At 37.2% G+C, this 18,674-nt stretch overlaps 4 protein-coding genes across 7 annotated transcripts in view; 3 read left to right on the top strand and 1 right to left on the bottom strand.

Annotated features, from left to right (window-relative positions):
- LOC144636323 (kelch-like protein 25) overlaps window positions 1–15,527 on the top strand; it is a 164,626-nt gene extending 149,099 nt beyond the window's left edge. The window contains exon 2 of the mRNA XM_078495506.1: window positions 15,223–15,527. The gene's annotated coding sequence lies outside the window, so the exon portion shown is untranslated. The remainder of the gene's footprint in view (window positions 1–15,222) is intronic.
- Window positions 1,230–3,952, bottom strand: LOC144636291 (kelch-like protein 3). The gene has a single exon (XM_078495463.1). It carries the CDS (start codon window positions 3,832–3,834, stop codon window positions 2,074–2,076), a length of 1,761 nt encoding a protein of 586 aa, XP_078351589.1. The 5' UTR covers window positions 3,835–3,952; the 3' UTR covers window positions 1,230–2,073.
- Window positions 3,843–6,627, top strand: LOC144636288 (kelch-like protein 28). The gene has a single exon (XM_078495460.1). It carries the CDS (start codon window positions 3,993–3,995, stop codon window positions 5,775–5,777), a length of 1,785 nt encoding a protein of 594 aa, XP_078351586.1. The 5' UTR covers window positions 3,843–3,992; the 3' UTR covers window positions 5,778–6,627.
- LOC144636522 (uncharacterized) lies at window positions 7,367–14,199 on the top strand. Of its 4 annotated transcripts, XM_078495748.1 has the most exons (14): window positions 7,367–8,092; window positions 9,092–9,153; window positions 10,042–10,074; window positions 10,169–10,201; window positions 10,294–10,326; window positions 10,418–10,450; window positions 10,549–10,581; window positions 10,680–10,742; window positions 11,609–11,641; window positions 11,736–11,768; window positions 11,862–11,894; window positions 11,983–12,015; window positions 12,101–12,133; window positions 12,995–14,199. In XM_078495748.1, exons 2-14 carry the CDS (start codon window positions 9,096–9,098, stop codon window positions 13,111–13,113), a joined length of 570 nt encoding a protein of 189 aa, XP_078351874.1. In that variant the 5' UTR covers window positions 7,367–8,092; window positions 9,092–9,095; the 3' UTR covers window positions 13,114–14,199. The 4 variants fall into 4 exon arrangements, with proteins under 4 accessions (XP_078351874.1, XP_078351875.1, XP_078351876.1 ...); XM_078495749.1 differs by lacking the exons at window positions 7,367–8,092; window positions 10,549–10,581 and having other exon boundaries at window positions 8,099–9,153; XM_078495750.1 differs by lacking the exons at window positions 7,367–8,092; window positions 11,862–11,894 and having other exon boundaries at window positions 8,099–9,153.
- Window positions 15,528–18,674: the final 3,147 nt, after the last annotated feature.

The raw sequence follows: 18,674 nt of genomic DNA, 5'->3' as shown, positions 1-18,674 counted from the left end.
TTTAATGCGTTCAGAAACAGGAAGCCAGTGTAGTTCTTTCAACATCGGAGTGATGTGGTCGTATTTTCGGGAACAGGTGATAAGTCGAGCAGCGGCGTTCTGAACAGACTGGACAGACTGTCTATAATAGTAGGTTAAGTGCCTTGTGCTTGATGGACAATTAAATGAGTCAGTTTTTGCTATAGAAAACCAGCCTGTAGTCGACAGCCACTATAGGCTATGAATGCAGTGATTGTATTGACATAAATGCAGCCTGTGAACCTTGAGAGATATACATGTTGCCTTCTACCAGTAATATAATTTCTGACCTACAAAAGCAGGCATGGGGGGAATATTGACAAAACTAAAAAAAAAAAAAGCACTGTCTTGCAATACACAAAACTCAGGGCCTGTCTATAATATGTAGTTGTTCAATTCCCATTCACTGAAGGTTGTTCTAACATTAATCTTTTGATAATAATATTTTTAAATACTTTCAATGCTCTTTTAGTTAAATAACCCCTAAGAGTGCCAATTGGCACATAGTGCCATAACTTGGTCAATATTTGTCCAATTTATTTGAATTTTTGACACCACACTTGTCTTCAAAAGTTCTACATATTGAAAGAATAAAATTGTACCTCCCCCTATTCGTGATATGACTGACCACCCCTATAACTTTTGCAATTTTTTTGTCTGACACATAAGTGACATGCAACATTACTGTAATTACCGGTAACCAGTAAACTGAGAGCTGCACAATAAGCTATAGTTTAGGGGTATACCGTATTTTCTCAAATAAACGCCCCCGGCGTTTATTTCATACTTGCCTTCGTGAACCCGGCGTTTATTTGAAGCCGGCGTTTAATCGGGGCCCGACGTTTATTAACGGACTGCAATTTTCTGCCAATTTTTCAGACTGATTTATTGTTACCGATCTTTGAGACCAAGGGGCAGTTTGTCAAGGCGGGACGATTTTTCTCTTCGTTCTGCCACGAAGAAGTGTCCCTGGGTATCTAAAGGTGATTATTTCCCAAAGGTGCACTATTACGGATTGGATAGTTTATGTTGCAATCGAGATCTGTGACAAACAAAATATATTTACTTGTTAGCTTGACTTCAAATAAACGCCGGGACCTCGTACAAATGCCCCCAGCGTTTATTTAAAAACTAGCAATTTTGACCCGGCGTTTATACGAGGCCGGCGTTTAATCGGGGTCCGGCGTTTAATCGAGAAAATACGGTACCTCCTATATACGGAGAGAAACAATTTTTTAAATCTTTTTCTTTTTAACGTTTCAACCCATTTCTTTCAAAACTAAAACTTCCTTCTCATTTGTTCAAGTGTTCTATGTAATTTTCTGATCAGGAACTTTCAAATGGTGTATCATATATGGGTATCAGGTTTATATTTTTTTAATTTACGAAAAAAGACCATTCGCTTAAAGGATTAAAGGTGTCAAATGGTAATCAATTCCAGGTTTTGCGAAAGGGCAAAAGGCAGACATCCTTTCTGCATGCCCTGAGCACTTTCTTAGCCTTGCAAAAGAAATCAAAGCTCAGAGAGGGTGACCCAGAAAAAACCTGAGACATCGTTTGTTAGCCGTATTTAATTTGAAACTTGTTTGTACAATGGGTGATAAAAGAGTTGACAGTGATGCTAATGTCAAATGCTACATAAATGTGAAGGAGTGCGTGGAATAAAGCCCTAAGTGACATTCGCGTCGCACTCAACTGGAAATCGTAGTATATATCTCTAAGATTATGAACACCACAGTATATTGGAAAACATTGAATTGGGGGGGGGAGGGTAGGGATATCAGAGAATCATCACAAAATGCATTTGAAATGGAAGAAGTAGTTGTTAAGTGTCATTGAACATTATAGTCTGTAATTAGTTTGTCAGCTAGCAATTTCTTGCAACGTTACGTTGCAATCCAGTGATGAAACATAAAAACAAAAACTGACCCAAACGGTGAGACACAAAAACAAGAGCTTTTAACCATTTAGTTGTACAGATTGTATGGTCAAAATTGCAGCACAGTATTTTTTCTTTTGCAAATTAACATCTTTTTGATTGTATTAATGGTGTAGCTACTTCAATTTCTTTTTAAAATCTATGTTTTTAATATGGATTGTTGCAAAACATGCTTTGCAGTAATTTGCACTCTTTCCTGCTTTAGCATCAACTAACCCACTGACAGGTATGGTAGATTTCTTCTTCCACTCGTTTGTCTCAGAACTGAAAACTTCCACAGGGTATTCTATTGACTGTCCGTTTGAAAAACCTCCAAGAACATACAGTTCTCCCTTAAAGCACACCATACTTGCAGCATGGCGGGGTACATTGAGGCTGGGTATAAGCTGCCACTCGTTCGTGAGTGGATTGTACACCTCACATGAACACAGCACTGTACAAATCTGCCCTTTCTTTTGCTGTCCACCAGCAATGTACAACTTTCCATTCATGGCAGCTCCAAAAGCATCATGCCGTGCCTCATTCATAGCTGCAACCTCTTCCCAGCTGTTTCCACTGGGGTCAAATCGTTCTGTTGTAACTGTTCCACTAATCTTATAGGTATTCATAGGAGTTCCACCTATTATGTAAAGGTATTTTCCGTCAGTGAAACCACAAGCACCCCATCGGCTTGAGGATAAACCGTCAAGTATATCCCAGTCATTCTTTTCAGGAAAGTATGCATAAACCATTCCTGTTTCACATCCTGATGCATACATGCAACCATTCAGCACTGACAAACTAGAATATCTGTCTTCATAAACAAAGTCGGCCATTTGAAGAGATCCCCATGAATTGGTCAAAGACATGTAATATTCTGTTATACGCGATTGGCCAGGCCCAACTGGCTGCCCACCAAAGACGAAGATTTTATCTTTGTATTGTGTGGCAGCATGATTTTGATGTTCAAACAACATGTCTGCCAATTGGCACCACATGTTCCTGTTGGGAACATAACACAAAGACTTTCTTCCGCCACAAACAAAAATGACATCTGTTCGTGTCTCTAGGCACTTTCTAGGTGATTTGGTAACACATTCATCAGCGGGGTGGAAAATCTGCTTCATGGCAGCCAGCACAAAATTTAAACACTCATTGTTGGTTTTTATAAGTTCTTCCTCAACTAAATCATTAAATAAATATTCATGTGATATTGAAATGAGACGAACTTGGTGCAATAATGCTGCAAAGTCTGCCTCTCTTTCACTTCTGTTATGAGACACCCACTTAACAATTCCCTTGAAAACCTCTTCCTCAGCGTTGACAGTGACGTCATCACTGGACACCCATTCCATGACTTGCTTCATGTCAAGGCTCAGAAAATCATCTGTTTGTATGACAGCACTGAAATTCGAATTGATCACCTCACGGGCGTTTTCTTTCATGTCCACACACTGATACTTGTCAGCAAAATAATAATTGAAAATACAGTTCTCAATTGTCATATTTTCTTTCAAGAACTTACACGCCATTGTTTTCAGGCCTGGTAGAAGAAGATAATCTGCTGTTGCAATTACATTGTGGGCTCTTTCTTCAGTAATTGAAACATTTCCAGTGTAAACGTACTGTAACACGTCTTCCATAACAGACGCAGTTGCTTCTTCAAGCTCTATTTTAATCAGTTGTTCTTTGCTTTCTCTCATGTCACTCGCTAACAGTGAAAGGAAGAAAGGACTTGCTGCAGCTAAAACAACTTTGTGAGCGTTAAACTCTCCGTCTTTTACAGCGACTGTCACATCGCAGAAGCTTTGGTTTGTTCTCAGGATATCTAGACGCTCGATTAGTTCTTGACGATGTTGTGAAGGATCTGCATTCATGGGCTGAGACGGAGAAGCCATGTTAGTTACTGAGCCTCGACTTGGCTTGTGAGCCGTGACGAAAAACCGCGACTTTATTACAATCACGTGACTCAACCTCGTTCCCAGGGACTGTGTTGCGTGATTTGCGTGACAGCCCGCACTGATTCGAGGCTACGGAAATTCTTCAAAATTCCAATATGGAGACCCTCTCACAACCCATTTTGTCAGCAGAACCCTCGCAAGAACTTGTAGAGCGTTTAGATATCTTGAGAAGAAACGAAAGATTCTGTGATGTGAAAGTGATAGTGAAAGACAAAGAGTTCAACGCTCATAAAGTTGTGCTAGCTGCAGCAAGCCCGTTCTTTCTCACACTTCTGGCGAGTGACATGAGAGAAAGCAAAGAACAACTGATCAAAATAGAGCTCGAAGAAGCAACTGCGTCTGTTACGGAAGCCGTGTTACAGTACATCTACACTGGAAATGTTTTGGTAACCGAAGAAAACGCCCACAATTTGATCGCAACAGCGGATTATTTTCTCCTGCCAGGCCTAAAAACAATGGCGTGTAATTTCTTGAAAGAAAATATGACAATCGAGAACTGCATTTGCAATTACTATTTTGCAGGCAAGTATCAGTGTGTGGACATGAAAGAAAAAGCCTGTGAAGTGGTTAACTCAAATTTCAGTGTTGTGATGCAAACAGAAGATTTTCTAAACCTCAACACAAAGCAAGTCATGGAATGGGTGTCCAGTGATGACGTCACTGTCAATGCTGAGGAAGAGGTTTTCAAGGGAATCGTTAAGTGGGTGTCTCATAACAAAAGCGAAAGAGAAGTTGATTTTCCAAGCTTACTGCATCAAGTCCGTCTAGTGTCAATATCACATGACTTTCTCTTAAACAAGTTTGTGAAGGAGGAACTTGTTGCTAAAAACACTGAATTGTGCTTGAAGTTTGTTTTAGATGCTATGAAACATATGGCTGGTGTTATTGATGGAGAGGGTATTCAGCAACCAAGGAAATGCCTGAAGACACACACAGATGGAATCTTTGTTTGTGGAGGAAGGAGGTCTTTGTATTACTTTCCAAAACAGAATGTGTGGTATCAGTTGCCAAACATGCCTTTTCCGCATGACTATAAGCACACCCCAAGACAATGTAGGGGTAAAATTTACATTCCCTGTTGGGCACCAGATGAGCTTGATCAGGAAATCTCTGAAAATGTATCACAGTTCATGCAATGCTACACACCTGCCTACAACTCCTGGAGTGCATTTCAAGTGGCAACCGGATTTATCAGTACTGCAGTTTTGAAGGATGGCTTGTATGCAATATGCGATAAGTATGGGGGGAGCCAAGACATATATAGATGTGACCTGGAAAATGACTGCAGTATTCTGACAAAGCTTCCCACCTTTCATCACAAAAGTTGTGTTGTGACTGATGAACAACACATGTACCTAATAGGTGGTACTTCAGACTTTTGGGGAGGTGAACCCTTGTCAACAACATTAAGGTTTGATCTGAGTGCCAATGAGTGGGAAGAAGTTGCATCTATCAACGAAGCTAGATACAATGCCTTTGGTGCTACCATGAATGGCAAGGTCTACATAGCAGGTGGATGTCAGGGTTATACCACACTGATCAGCGCATGTGAAGTTTATAACCCTCTAACCAATGAATGGCAGCTGATGCCCAGTCTCAAAGTAGCCCGGTCATCGGCAAGTATGGTGTGCCATGAGGGAAGTCTGTATGTTTTGGGAGGCATCAGTTTTGTCTGCCGGGCTCGCCAGTGGTCACAGCTAAGGGTATTGTCTGTTGAAGTATTTGATTCTGAGCAGAATGAATGGAAAGAGGAATCAGTTATACCAACTGTGGAGTGCTTTGAAACAAGCAGGGAAGAGACAGAAAAGAACATATTTAGAGCTTGTTCTGCAAGGCTCTTCAAAGAAGTGATTGACAAACTTAAGCCACTTAACATGTAGGAATCTTTTTGAAAGAGTTCATGATCAGGCTCGCAGATCTAGGGAAAGGATGTAGGCGGTGCACCTCCCCCCCCCCCCTTTAGATAATGTGCAGCTTTCTAATACAACTGGTATTCTTCTTATTTCAGCCTCCCGCCACACCATACCCCTTCACCAGGAGTTTCATGTTGACTTTGGAGAGAGAAGAGTTGTCACATTTTTTTTCAGGGGGGGGGGGGTGAATAAGGAGGGTTTTTGTGGTAATTTTGGAGACTTATTTTTATCTGCTGGGAAACTAATTTTGGAAGTTTTGCTACAAATAGTTGATATGTACAATCATGGCATTCCTTCCAGGACAGGTTGTTTTTTGTGGTATAATTTTTCAACCCAATTGCACGTCAGTTGCTTTGTGATACAAAAGATCTTCAGATGAATAAAAAAGTAGTTTATGAAAACAAAAATAAATTTCACTTTGATTGGAGTTTCCAATCTGGTTGTATGTGACAGAAATGCTTGGGAATAGGGCTCAATGCAGTTTCGTTTGGGGGGGGGGGGGGGTGAGAATCTGCTGCTTCTATAACTGACAAACGAATGCCTAATGACACCTCTGTGGAGGAGACTGAGACATTAATTTTAGGATGACATTATATGGTCTCTAATTATTATTGACCTTTTGGAGAAAAGGAAAAAGAAACAACAAATATTGAAGTTTGTTACATGGTAATGGAATTGTCGATTAATATTTTAAAACCAAAACAAAATGTGACTTTTCATAGAGCACAGCTCTGACCTGTATAGTTAAGATGAAAATTATAAATAAGAATTATCTCCCTGACCTTTAATTAGACAGATATTATTACTAAAAATAATAAAACAATATAACACATAATACAAACTATTGTTGTGTCAAAGACCTTTTTTTTAAGTTCGACAAGTGTGAAGTAAATTCTAAATGCAATTAACTATGTCATGCTATAATAACATTCATGGGAGGGGGGGGGGGGTGGTGGAGGTGTTACCAAATGAATAAAATCCTGCACAGAAAGAGCAAAGAAAGAAAAAACTTGGACAATAAATCAAAGGCAAAAATACTAGGTATTTAGTATTATCCTGGTTCACCCCACTCCTCATGTTCCTGAATAGTCAACAAAAGAGGGGGATTCAACATCAGTGTCAAAATATCAAGGTACATGTATATAATATATAGATTTAGGCAGGCCTAAAAGCGGAGCTCCCCACTAATTTAATTTTGACTAGAATTTAAACTGTAAATAATAAACTTTTCCCTTGATTAATTTTTTTTCTGAAGTTGCGTAATTAATTATTGCCAGTTACTATTCGTGTTAGACGTCCGTGGACAAGCGCTTTTTTTCTGCCCGCTTCACTGACCGTTGGTTTTAGTCTGCGTTTCAAAAGTTCTGGTCGCGTGGTAATGTTTTTTGGCTCTTCGGTTTAACACTGTTCACGTGATGCCATTTTGGTTGAGACGAATAGTATGGGAGTATTCCGAAGTTATTCCGAAGCAATGCGAAGGCAATCCGAAGGCTATCGTGCGGCCCGAAAAAGAAAGTACTGGTCAGCGATCTCCACGAAATCCTCATCAACTGCAAGGTCAAAAGCTCGAAGCGGATGAGTTGTTCTATTTCGTGCTGCCGTGATGTATATGATCAACGACAGCAGATGGAAATTTTACACTCCCAGATTGAAATTCGATTTTCGCCATTCAAATGTTGCCACTATGTACGTGCCTGAGAGTAGAGCGAATTCTGAAAACATTTGATGTACTTTTATTGACTTGTAGGTTGAACTGCACAGGAATGGAGGCCAGCATCTCGGTCGCTTAGCCGATTGCGCTGATTATCATTAGACAAGAAACCTCCGTGATGAAGTTTTTATTAAATGTATGTAACGAATTTTATTTTCTCATCCTGCAATCGGTGAGTATCTGAAATTTTCTAAACTCTTTCAATTTTCCATCGACAATCACACATACGCGTGTTCTTGCAAAGAAACCATAAGCTGATTTCAAAGGAGAGCGCTTTTATAATCTTTTTCACTCCGGCGATTTAGCTCATAAAGAAATCCTTTTCTTTTATTCAGTAAACCGTTTTTGAAAGATTCCTTGTTACGTTTCGCTTGCACTTAAATTTATGTATTATCTGAATTATCTAAATTATTTGCTTTCGTTGTATTTCTTTATATCTAAAATAAAACTCGAGTTTTTTATAGTTGAGTAATTGCAATTTTGGCGGGAATTACCTTGCCACCCGCGTTTATCGGCGATGGAGCTGCCGTATCTGCCACTTGCCGGACGGGTTGCTGCGGGATCTTGAGATGTGAGTAGACCACGGTTTTCTTTTTTTTATTATTTAATTTTAGTTTGTATTTTAGCGTTGTAAGAAACACGACTAATTTTAAGAAAAAACTGTCTCCAATCGATTTGGCCAAAACTAGTACAATTATTTTAAAAGCCTATTTAAATTTTCTTTTCACACCGATCCCTCCTTTAGAGAGGACGCAGAAAAAGACAAACACCGCAAGAAAAGTTGCACGAAGAAAGCAAAACGCCAAGGAAATTACACAAACAAAGCAAGAAAATTATGCAAACAAAGCAAGAAATTATACAAACAAAGCAAGAAAATTATACTAACACCGCAACGTCGCAAAAAAATTACAACACAAAAAATTTGACAAAACTGTTTCCACGCAGTACAGTCAAGATACTTATCATTGAAAAAGGTTTGGGATTGTCGGCTTAATCGTATCAATGGTTAAATTAGTACATAAAATTTTATGCTAAAATTTATCGAATGTGTTTGTGAAGATATTAGATGTCAAGGATGTATAATAGTATCTGTATGGTCGGAAAGGAAAATTTTTAAATGTAAAGCCAATTTTAAAAAAAGAGGAAAAGAGGTCCAGGTCCATACGTTTTCCAAGCTCTTAACAGGAGTAATAGACCCTTCCACAGTTTCTCTATAGCTTCCATATTTAGTTTGTAATTTACAAAAGTTTCAGAATGTTAACCGTCAAATTTTCGAGTATCAAACTCACAATTTTTCCATACATTTACTGTAAAATTTGCCGTGTTTGCCCCCCAACCAAGATGGCATCAGAAACCGTCGAAAGGTCTATTGTCAGGGAAGTTTAACTTAGTATAGTTGTTAAATACCTTGTATTGTTTTTTTTTTAGAAACATGTAACTGTTAACCGTTTGTTTTTTAACATGTGCTGTACATTTTATATTCTTTCTTTAAAGCAAACTATCAAGTCATTCTGGGATTTGTTATATAACGTGTAATTTATTTCTAACCTGATTATCTTTGCTAACAAAGAAAGATGAACAGCTACAGGCAACTTGCACATGACAGGTGGCTTTCCGCCAGACAATCCCAAAGTAAGTTTCTTTCTGGGAAAGGGATATTGTTGTAACATAGTAAGAAAAGGTTTATGCATGACATGTAAAAAGGGTAAAAATTATACCATGGTGTGGGACAATAGGGCATAAAATTGATCGTGATATAAGACAATAGGGCAAAAAAAAAAAAAACAGATGACATGACATATGAAGGTAGCTTGAATTTATTACCTGATTTTAGAATATAATTCTGCGCTTTCAACTTTTTGTGGCACATGAATTTGGTTAACATTTGTGCGTGAAATGGGGTCATGACTCCCCCCCCCCCTACTTTTCTCTTTAACTTTTTTTTCCAGTTTTTAAGTGACCGCAATTTCTTTATGATTCCTGCAGATGATAATGGAAATTATGGGCAGCATGGTAACAATGGTCAGGTCCAGCCAAGGGGGGTAGTGGGATACCAATATACCCGATATTTTTGCCCTGGGATACCTGAAAACTGCAAAAACGTTGATACCAAACAACTAAAATATTTTTATTAATTAAAAGTCATGTCTGATAACAAAGGCCCCATGTGTCAAGGCCCCTTTTCCGAGGTGGGACTCTCCCAGAGAATGCAGAGAGTTTGAAATCTGGAAGATTGAAAATGCAAATTCCAGCATTCTGGGCATAAAAAAATCCTGTTGATGATGTGTCATAATCATATAAGTGGCTTATAACTATCTTTTGTCATTAAACATTTTTAAACTCCTTTTCATGTGCACAAACAATAAGTTTTGCATTTGCAAACAACCTTTTTCAGGAGTTTTGATCCTCTCCTCCGAAACAAAAACAATGGCCCTAATCCCTAATAACAGCTTTGAAAAGGACACCCCCTGGATGTTTTCCAGTTTTTAAGTGACCACCATTTCTTTATGATTACTGCAGATCGTTATGGAAACAATGACCGTGGAAACAATGGTGAGTGTTTGAATGACGCAATATATCTTTATAACTAATGTTTTCCAGTCTTTAAGTGACCGCAATAATATTTATTTCTTTATGATTACTGCAGAGCATTATGGAAATAATGGCCGTGGAAACAATGGTGAGTGTTTGAATGATGCAATATCTTTATAACTAATGTTTTCCAGTTTTTAAGTAACCGCAATAATATTTATTTTTTTATGATTACTGCAGATCGTTATGGAAATAATGGCCGTGGAAACAATGGTGAGTGTTTGAATGATGTAATATCTTTATAACTAATGTTTTCCAGTCTTTAAGTGACCGCAATAATTTTTTTTCTTTATAATTTCTGCAGAGCATTATGGAAATTATGGGCGTGGAAACAATGGTGAGTGTTTAAATGATGCAATATCTTTATAACTACCGGTAATGTTTTCCAGTTTTTAAGTGACCGCAATAATATTTCTTTCTTTATGATTACTGCAGATCGTTATGGAAACAATGATCGTGGAAACAATGGTGAGTGTTTAAATGATGCAATATCTTTATAACTACCGGTAATGTTTTCCAGTTTTTAAGTGACCGCAATAATATTTATTTCTTTATGATTACTGCAGATCGTTATGGAAACAATGATCGTGGAAACAATGACCGTGGAAACAATGACCGTGGAAACAATGGTGAGTGTTTGAATGATGCAAAATCTTTATAACTAATGTTTTCCAGTTTTTAAGTGACCGCAACAATATACCGTATTAAACGCCGGACCCCGATTAAACGCCGGCCTAGCTCGTATAAACACCGGGTCAAAATTGCTAACTGTTTAAATTAAACGCCGGGGGCGTTTGTTCGAGGTTCTGGCGTTTATTTGAGGTCAAGCTAACGAATCTATTCTTTTGAATGGCACTGCTATGATATTCTAGTAGGGTATGCTGCTTTGGAAATTTCAATAAACGCTCAAAGGAAAAGTCAGGCTGTTAACAACAAAATAAAACCTAGCTACGTGTTACTGTCTTCACGACTGACGCATTTCCTTTCTAACTTGTGTTAGTGCTCACAGTCGTTGAAATATCGAGGATCCCTCCTGCGTTTGTTTATAAGTTGGGGGAGGTCGTTTAAAAACAAAAAAGAAGTTGGCGGCATTGCTGTGTGTGAACTTAAAACTCTGTGCCGATAACCTCTACTTGCATGCTCCTTTATAGTTTACGTTCATATACCCTTGATGATCTCTCTGTCACAAATCTTGATTGCAACATAAACATGTTCCATAATAATGTATTTTTGGTTAATAAATAACCTTTGGATACACATGCAGGGACAGTTTTTCGGGGCAGAATGAAGGGGGAAATCATTCCGCCTTGACAAACAGCCCTTTGGTCACGGAGATCGGTAACAAAAAGTCAATCTGAATAATTGATAGAAAATTGCAGTCCGTTAATAAACGCCGGCCTCAAATAAAGGCCGGGTACACCAAGCCAAGTTTGAAATAAACGCCGGGGGCGTTTAATTGAGAAAATACGGTAATATTTCTTTATTATTTCTGCAGAGCGTCATGGAAATAATGACCGTGGAAACGATGGTGAGTGTTTGAATGATGCAATATATCTTTATAACTAATGTTTTCCAGTTTTCAAGTAACCGCAATAAGATTTATTTCTTTATGATTACTGCAGAGCATTATGGAAATAATGGCCGTGGAAACAATGGTGAGTGTTTAATGATGCAATATATCTTTATAACTAATGTTTTCCAGTTTTCAAGTAACCGCAATAATATTTATTTCTTTATGATTACTGCAGAGCATTATGGAAATAATGGCCGTGGAAACAATGGTGAGTGTTTAATGATGTAATATCTTTATAACTGTTTTCCAGTCTTTAAGTGACCGCAATAATTTTTTTTTCTTTATAATTTCTGCAGAGCATTATGGAAATAATGGCCGTGGAAATAATGGTGAGTGTTTAAATGATGCAATATCTTTATAACTAATGTTTTCCAGTCTTTAACTGACCATTTTCATTTTCATTACTTTGAACAGAAAGGAAACGCAAAGCAAATGCACAACAAAAGTGTAAGTCTTTTCCACTAGATAAAAAATAAGAGAGATCTATTATTTTGATTATTCAGAAATTTATACAATTCTGTGAAATAAAAGAAAAATGAATGTAGACAGCTGTCAAGGACATCTTTTAAGAGGTCATTCTTAACTACTAATTTGTTGCTCATTTGAGTTTCTGGCCTTTATTTTTTAAAAGCCAAACCTCTGGATACTACGTACAGATGAGCTTTTTGCACAATTCAGTTCCATTGAATAGATCAACCACCTTAAAGTATTTCTAATAATGGCCATATATATTTGACTAGTCACATCAAAAACCTTTTTAGTATAATACCACACAAGTGAATATTCCTAATATATGCATGCACTGATCAGTTAATTCAGAGGTAATAAGCTTTATTTAATACTGTTCACCTAACAGCAGGTAAAGAGAAACAAACTGCCTTTGTGTCGCTTTGTTTACCAAAAGTGATGTTTTGGTCTGCTAGTTATTCAACTTGTGTTGTATATACTAATACAATTGTTCACTGCAGTGTTGGTGAACGTGGTGGATATAATTAACCTTGCATGCAGCTTCATGCATGACTCAGTAAAATATTAATATGATCCACTGCTATTCAACTCCACTTCCGGGAATATTTGTTAATATTTGAAAATCGGCAATTGCCTTTTGTGGCCTCCTGCTAGTCCCACTGATTATTAATACTATAGCCATAGTACTTCGGAGTTCAACTTGTCATGAAGTGTTGTCAAAAATTAATGTGCCAGACCAGTGTTGACAAAAACATACCTTTCACATTAGTAATTGCAATTGAGCAGGGGATCGATCCATAGAGGCAAATGGTGGAAATAAATTGTTATTTTTGTTTTTAGTGAAATGCTTCTCTTGTGGTGGAGAGGGGCACATGATGAGGCAGTGCCCCTCAAAACGGAGACGACAGCATCATCAAAAGGAGAAACCAGCCACTGTCAACTTAAAATTTTTTCTTTAAAAAATTAAAGAAAAAATTTTAAGTTGACAGTCGCTGGTTTTTTTGCTTATGAAATGAAATCAAGTTGAACTCATATGAAAGGCCTTTCAAAGTGAAGAAAATGGTGTTTTCATTTTCCTGATATCTTTCTTGTGCCAAGTTAAAGTTATGTTGCTTTAGTATTTAGTATTTGTCAAACTTATGACGTCATCAGTCACCTAATTTCCATAATACAAAATCGTTAATTAATCTCTGGAACCAGAAAAGAAATCAGAAAAAGGGAAACTTCATCTTTCTTCATTTTGAAAGGCCTTTCATATGAGTTCAATAAGCACTGAGTTTAATAAGCACTTTAATAATTAAACAAATTGTAAGTTTACAGTCAGAGAAAAAAATTAACAATTTTATGAAATCCTTGTATTTGGCCTGCAAACATTGCAACCTAAGGGGGACATGGTGCCCGGGGGGGTACTCAGGCTTGTAAATGACAGGGATGATCGAATGGAGGCAAAACTCATTACCCCTAAAAAATCCCTGAACCAAATGTACCCCCTCCAAAAAAACCTTTTTCACCCAAAAAATTACTCACCCAATTCTGCAACCCAAAAAATGTCAGAATCGAAAATTTCAAACCCAAAAAAATTCCTATCATCAACAAGCTTGAGTACCCCCTCTGGGAAATGGTGGGACCTTGACCTGAACATCAATCATTGCAAAAAAAAATAGCTAAAAACACAAAACTGCATTATGTAACAAACTTAAAATAATTTGACATATCAATTGCTTGCAATTGGATAGCAGCCTTTGTGCACTTTTATACAAAATGTACAGATAAAGAGATTTTAGAGTTAAACAATCTGTTCTGTTATGGTACATCTTTAATGATTTTGTTTCACAGAACATTTCTGTACTTTTAAAATCTTTTGAGATCACTGCAACACCAGAAGCTACAGTTTTATTAACCACAAAACCCCATGTCCCCCTCATTTGCTTGATATTTTTTATCATAAGTCATAATAATTAATTCTTCTGACTTTTGACATTTAAATCATTGAAATTTGTAACTTTGAACAATAAATTGGACCATTCAGGTGTCTTTTCTTTTTAGTTTCTGGGATTTGTTCTTCACATAGTAGAAAAGCGTACTATTTAACAAATGGTAAACGTCACAGTGTGCACTATTGAGTTACAGATGCACGCGGGAGGTTGCTAAGCACGAAAGAAGCGTAAGAGTCGCCCGAGGCGATAGCCGAGGGCGACTCTAGCTTCTTGAGTGCTTAGCAAACCTCCCAAGTGCATCTGTAACTCAATAGTGCACGCTGTGAAGTTTACCATTTGTTTTATAGCACAACTTTAAGGTGATTTATTAGTTTCTTTGAGGTAAAAGTGCGCGCGCTTATTTGAACAATTGGGTGTAGTGCTCGCGTAAACGCTGACGAAAACCTAAAAGAAAAAAACAAACAATACAAAGTTTTGAATTATTTCAAACTTGCATTATACCTCAATGTCTTTCAGCATTGTGGAGAAATGGTTTTTCTTATGTTTAGCTTTTCAAATTCACAGGAAAATCAAGAAAACAAGTAAAAACTTGTGAAGTAGTGGCACTTTCTTGTGCCATGTCGCAACAAATCAGCGCGCGCGCTCAGGTTGAAGCATACGTCAGCGTGCACCCATGGGCAAATAGTAGACGCTAAATTAACCAATCAGAACGCGCGCTTTACTTTAGTTGTGCTATAATATTGTTTTTTTTTTTTTTTACAAAATTAAAACTTGAAAATGTTATAATGTACAGTTTTTGTCATTTCATGTTGTCATATTTAAAATGACACCTAAATATTTAATAGTTTGACATATAATAAATTGAACCAATATTTTATCCTATGAGATATGTTTGGGTCTACATGCAATAAACTTTTCTATCTGCATTTTTCCCAGTGTCATAAAAATATATCATATTAAGGCGATTTACACCATGTGATTTTGCTGCAACAATTGTTCCACAAAAAAGATGAAACTCTTGAAGAATACATAAGCATGTTCTTTAAACTTGGCATCATTAATTTAAAACCCAAGACTCAATGTGACACCTGTCCTGCCATTGCCATGGCAACAGTTTTGTTGCAAATACAGTTGAATCCCGATATCTCGAACCCTCAGTAACTCGAACTCCCGATAACTCGAACCTTTTTCGATTCCCCTTTAGGTCATTTTCTTACTAATTTTACCCTCGATAACTCGAACTCCCGATATCTCGAACCTTTTTCGATTTCCCTTGAAGGTTTGAGTTATCGGGATTTGACTGTACCTATTTCAATTAATACTCACATGTTGAGTTTTTGCTTAACCAAAGATAATCCACTCCCATGCAACAAGCTAATGAGAAGAGTAAGGGTAATATGGGCATCATGTGTGTTCCAACCTCGACGCTCTGTCCTACATTTAAGGGTGCAAAAAAATGGAGATGTATTTGGTTTATGACAGAGACTGGAACCAAAGTGTTGCCATGGTTACATCATAGTATGAGCCATCTTATAGGAAGGTCACTGTTGATGCCAAGTTTCAAAAATATCACTCTAATCTTTTCAGAGATCTCCTTGATAATTTTTGAGATCTATCTTCTAGTGAAATAATTTGACGTCACCACTTGAATTAACCCACTGCAGAACCATTCTGTCTTGTCGCATGTACTTTACCAGACAACCTTTTTAGATTTCCTGTTTATAAGGGTAAGGGTTACAGGGTACCAAACCCCCCCCCTCCCCCCCCAAAAAAACCAGAGAAATATATTGAGATTGACAACTTCCCTCCTCCCCAAGAAATATTTCGCATGCATACTTTTGCAATTGCTTTTGCAATGAATAAGGTACAAATTATTGCACATTTTAGTAAAATATGATATATCGAGTTGTTGTTGTGAAATGTTTGACTGGAAATGACTCGCTATAATGTAAACAAAATGACGCCAAGAGCGTGTTCGCAATGTCAAAAGTTGACTGTAGCTTATATCTGCGGGCGGGTGGCCTAATTGACTAATGCTGGGTTTGGTTCCCATTTGGGCTCCTCAAAGAGGTTAAGAGGCACTATGTACTGCTAAGGCATCATAATTATTTGTACCAAATGTTTGTGAATTTAAGATACCTTGAGGTGACCTTATACGATCTATACCGTCATCATTACATTTTTCACCCGAGCATTTATTTACTTTTAACACCTCATAAAAAGTGGGGGTGGGGGTGCTTATTCAAGAAAGTTGAAAACTATACAATTTTTATACCTAATCGTACCTTTTTGGTACGCTTCGGTAGCATATCAGGCGAGTTTGGTCGAGCCATGGCTCGTATTTTGGCGAGATGCAGTCGAGCCAAAATACCCATAGCAAGACCAAACGAGCCTGATTTGCTGCCAAAGTGTACCAAAAAGGTACGATTAGGTATTTACCGTACCCAAATTCAGCCAAAAATCTGGATCTGTTGAAGCCATGCTTGTAAGGTACGTACTGCAAATTGTGTTGACTTGGTCTTTAACACTTTTACAAGTTCCTCTTCTGCTTTTTTTTTTTTACTCGTTTATTTAGAGTTTCATTCTCTAAATTTTCAAAATTAAAATAAAGCGACAAATTTTGAAATTCTGACTCAATTTTTTAGTCTCAATGTCTCAGTACTCGTCGGCAAACATCGTGCAATTGGCATATGTAAATTTCTGCAGAACATCCAATGATAGCTCAAATTGCAAGAAATAAAGAAAAATGGAAAGAGCTGGAGCCAGCAGGTTATTTTTTGTGAATAATTTGTCAACTACGTATTTCCTCTACTTCTGTCTTCAAAGTATAATGAGTGTTCATGCTTTTCAAGTTCTCACTGTAAATAATGGCGAGTCTAGGGGAGGAGGGGTCCCACCTTATTGTTTGACTAAATAGAGGCCCAAATGGCCACAAGTAAAATTTTGTTGAAAAGCAGGCCCCTTCCTTATTCTAGGGCCTGGAGGCATGACAAGCCATATCACCGCACTTAGCCAAAGCTCTGGATCCACTTCTGTACATGAAGTTTAGAAATGGGCCATGAATTAAAGATAAAAAGTTAACCATTACTCAAAGTCAGGCAAACAAAGTAAACTCTGAATTCATTTAATATCAGAATTTATTTTAATCATCTAAGTACTAAAGTTATGCCAGAGAGAGTTCTTTCTTACCAGTAAACAAAATTTACTTAACAATGCAAAGTCAAATTGTCTATAATAATTTATGATACATAGCCTTTCAAACCTTCGATGACAAATTAAAACCACAAAAATGGACTTTACAACCTGCTATTGTGCATTATTGTATATACAGTAGAAACCCGGTAACTCAAACTTGGATAACTCGAACAACCCCCTTAACTCAAGCTAACCTCGATTTCCCTTGGATTTGAACCCCCTTTTAGTCTTATTCAATCAACCCTGATAACTCGAAACCCCGCTAACACGAACTGTTTTTCGTTTTCCTTCAGAGTTCAATTACCAGGTTTCTACTGTAAATAAATAATTTATTTCTACAGCTGTATGTTAAATTGGCCTGGTTCCTAGGCAGTGATGAAAGTAACTGTTACTAAGTTTACCCAAAGAATTTGTTTGAAACACTGAATTAAACAGTTATTTTGGCAGAATTTCTGACCGAATGATGAGATGGTGACAATATAATATTCCCCTGACTAACAATTATTTGGATCAGGTTCTGATAGAGCAGTTTTTACTAAGTGTCAAAATCATTTTTTTTTTTTGCTTTTGAATTACTTCTACCTATATACTTGGTGTTTTGTTTAAACAACTTACATCACTTTTTTTAGCCAATCAGAACGTAAAACCTAAACCAATTGTGACTTGCTCATACACATTTTTCTGTGCTCCGTGCTTAAGACATACACTTATTTTCTTGGAGTTTTTTTGGCTCACTGGATTTTATATCCCTTTGCGGTTGACAAGAGTAATTACTTTGGTTTTGTGTTATGACACTTAATGAAAAACTGTCCTAGCCATAATTTATCTAATAATGAAAGACTAAAGGTAGGTATACGTACCATTATTATACATACCAAAGCCATGTTAAAGCTCCCTCAGTATTTTTATTTCCTGGGCTGAGTTGTTCGAAAGGCAATTAGCAATAACCCAGGATTTAAAAATGATTAAGGTTTCCTTTTTTTTTTTTTCAACGGGTTTTCAAAAACTAATGATTTGTAAAGTTTGAGATTGGTCCACGTCAAAACTAGGGGACAGAAAATATTAACAGAAAACCTCAACAAAATGATATAGAATTTAAATCAAATCTCACGCTAATCCTGAATTACCTTAATTGTGCTTTGAGCAACCGGGCCCTGGTTGTTATAATAAACTATCATTCATTTTTCTTTTCTTTTAAAGGACGTACATTCTTAGAAAAAAAAATTGACCCAGTTTGAGTGGGTATGCCTGAGTATGGTTTGTTGCAATGTCATGGATGTTGCAAAGAATACACATAGAGAGACTATGATGAACCTTAATAGTAAAGTTTGACATACATTCTTAGAAAAAAAAAATGACCCAGCTTGAGTGGGTATGGCTATATACTA

This window comes from Oculina patagonica, chromosome 13, assembly GCF_052425735.1.
Source record: "Oculina patagonica isolate OP01 chromosome 13, crgOcupat, whole genome shotgun sequence".
Taxonomy (NCBI): domain Eukaryota; kingdom Metazoa; phylum Cnidaria; class Anthozoa; order Scleractinia; family Oculinidae; genus Oculina; species Oculina patagonica.
This window is presented reverse-complemented; position numbering and strand designations above follow the sequence as displayed.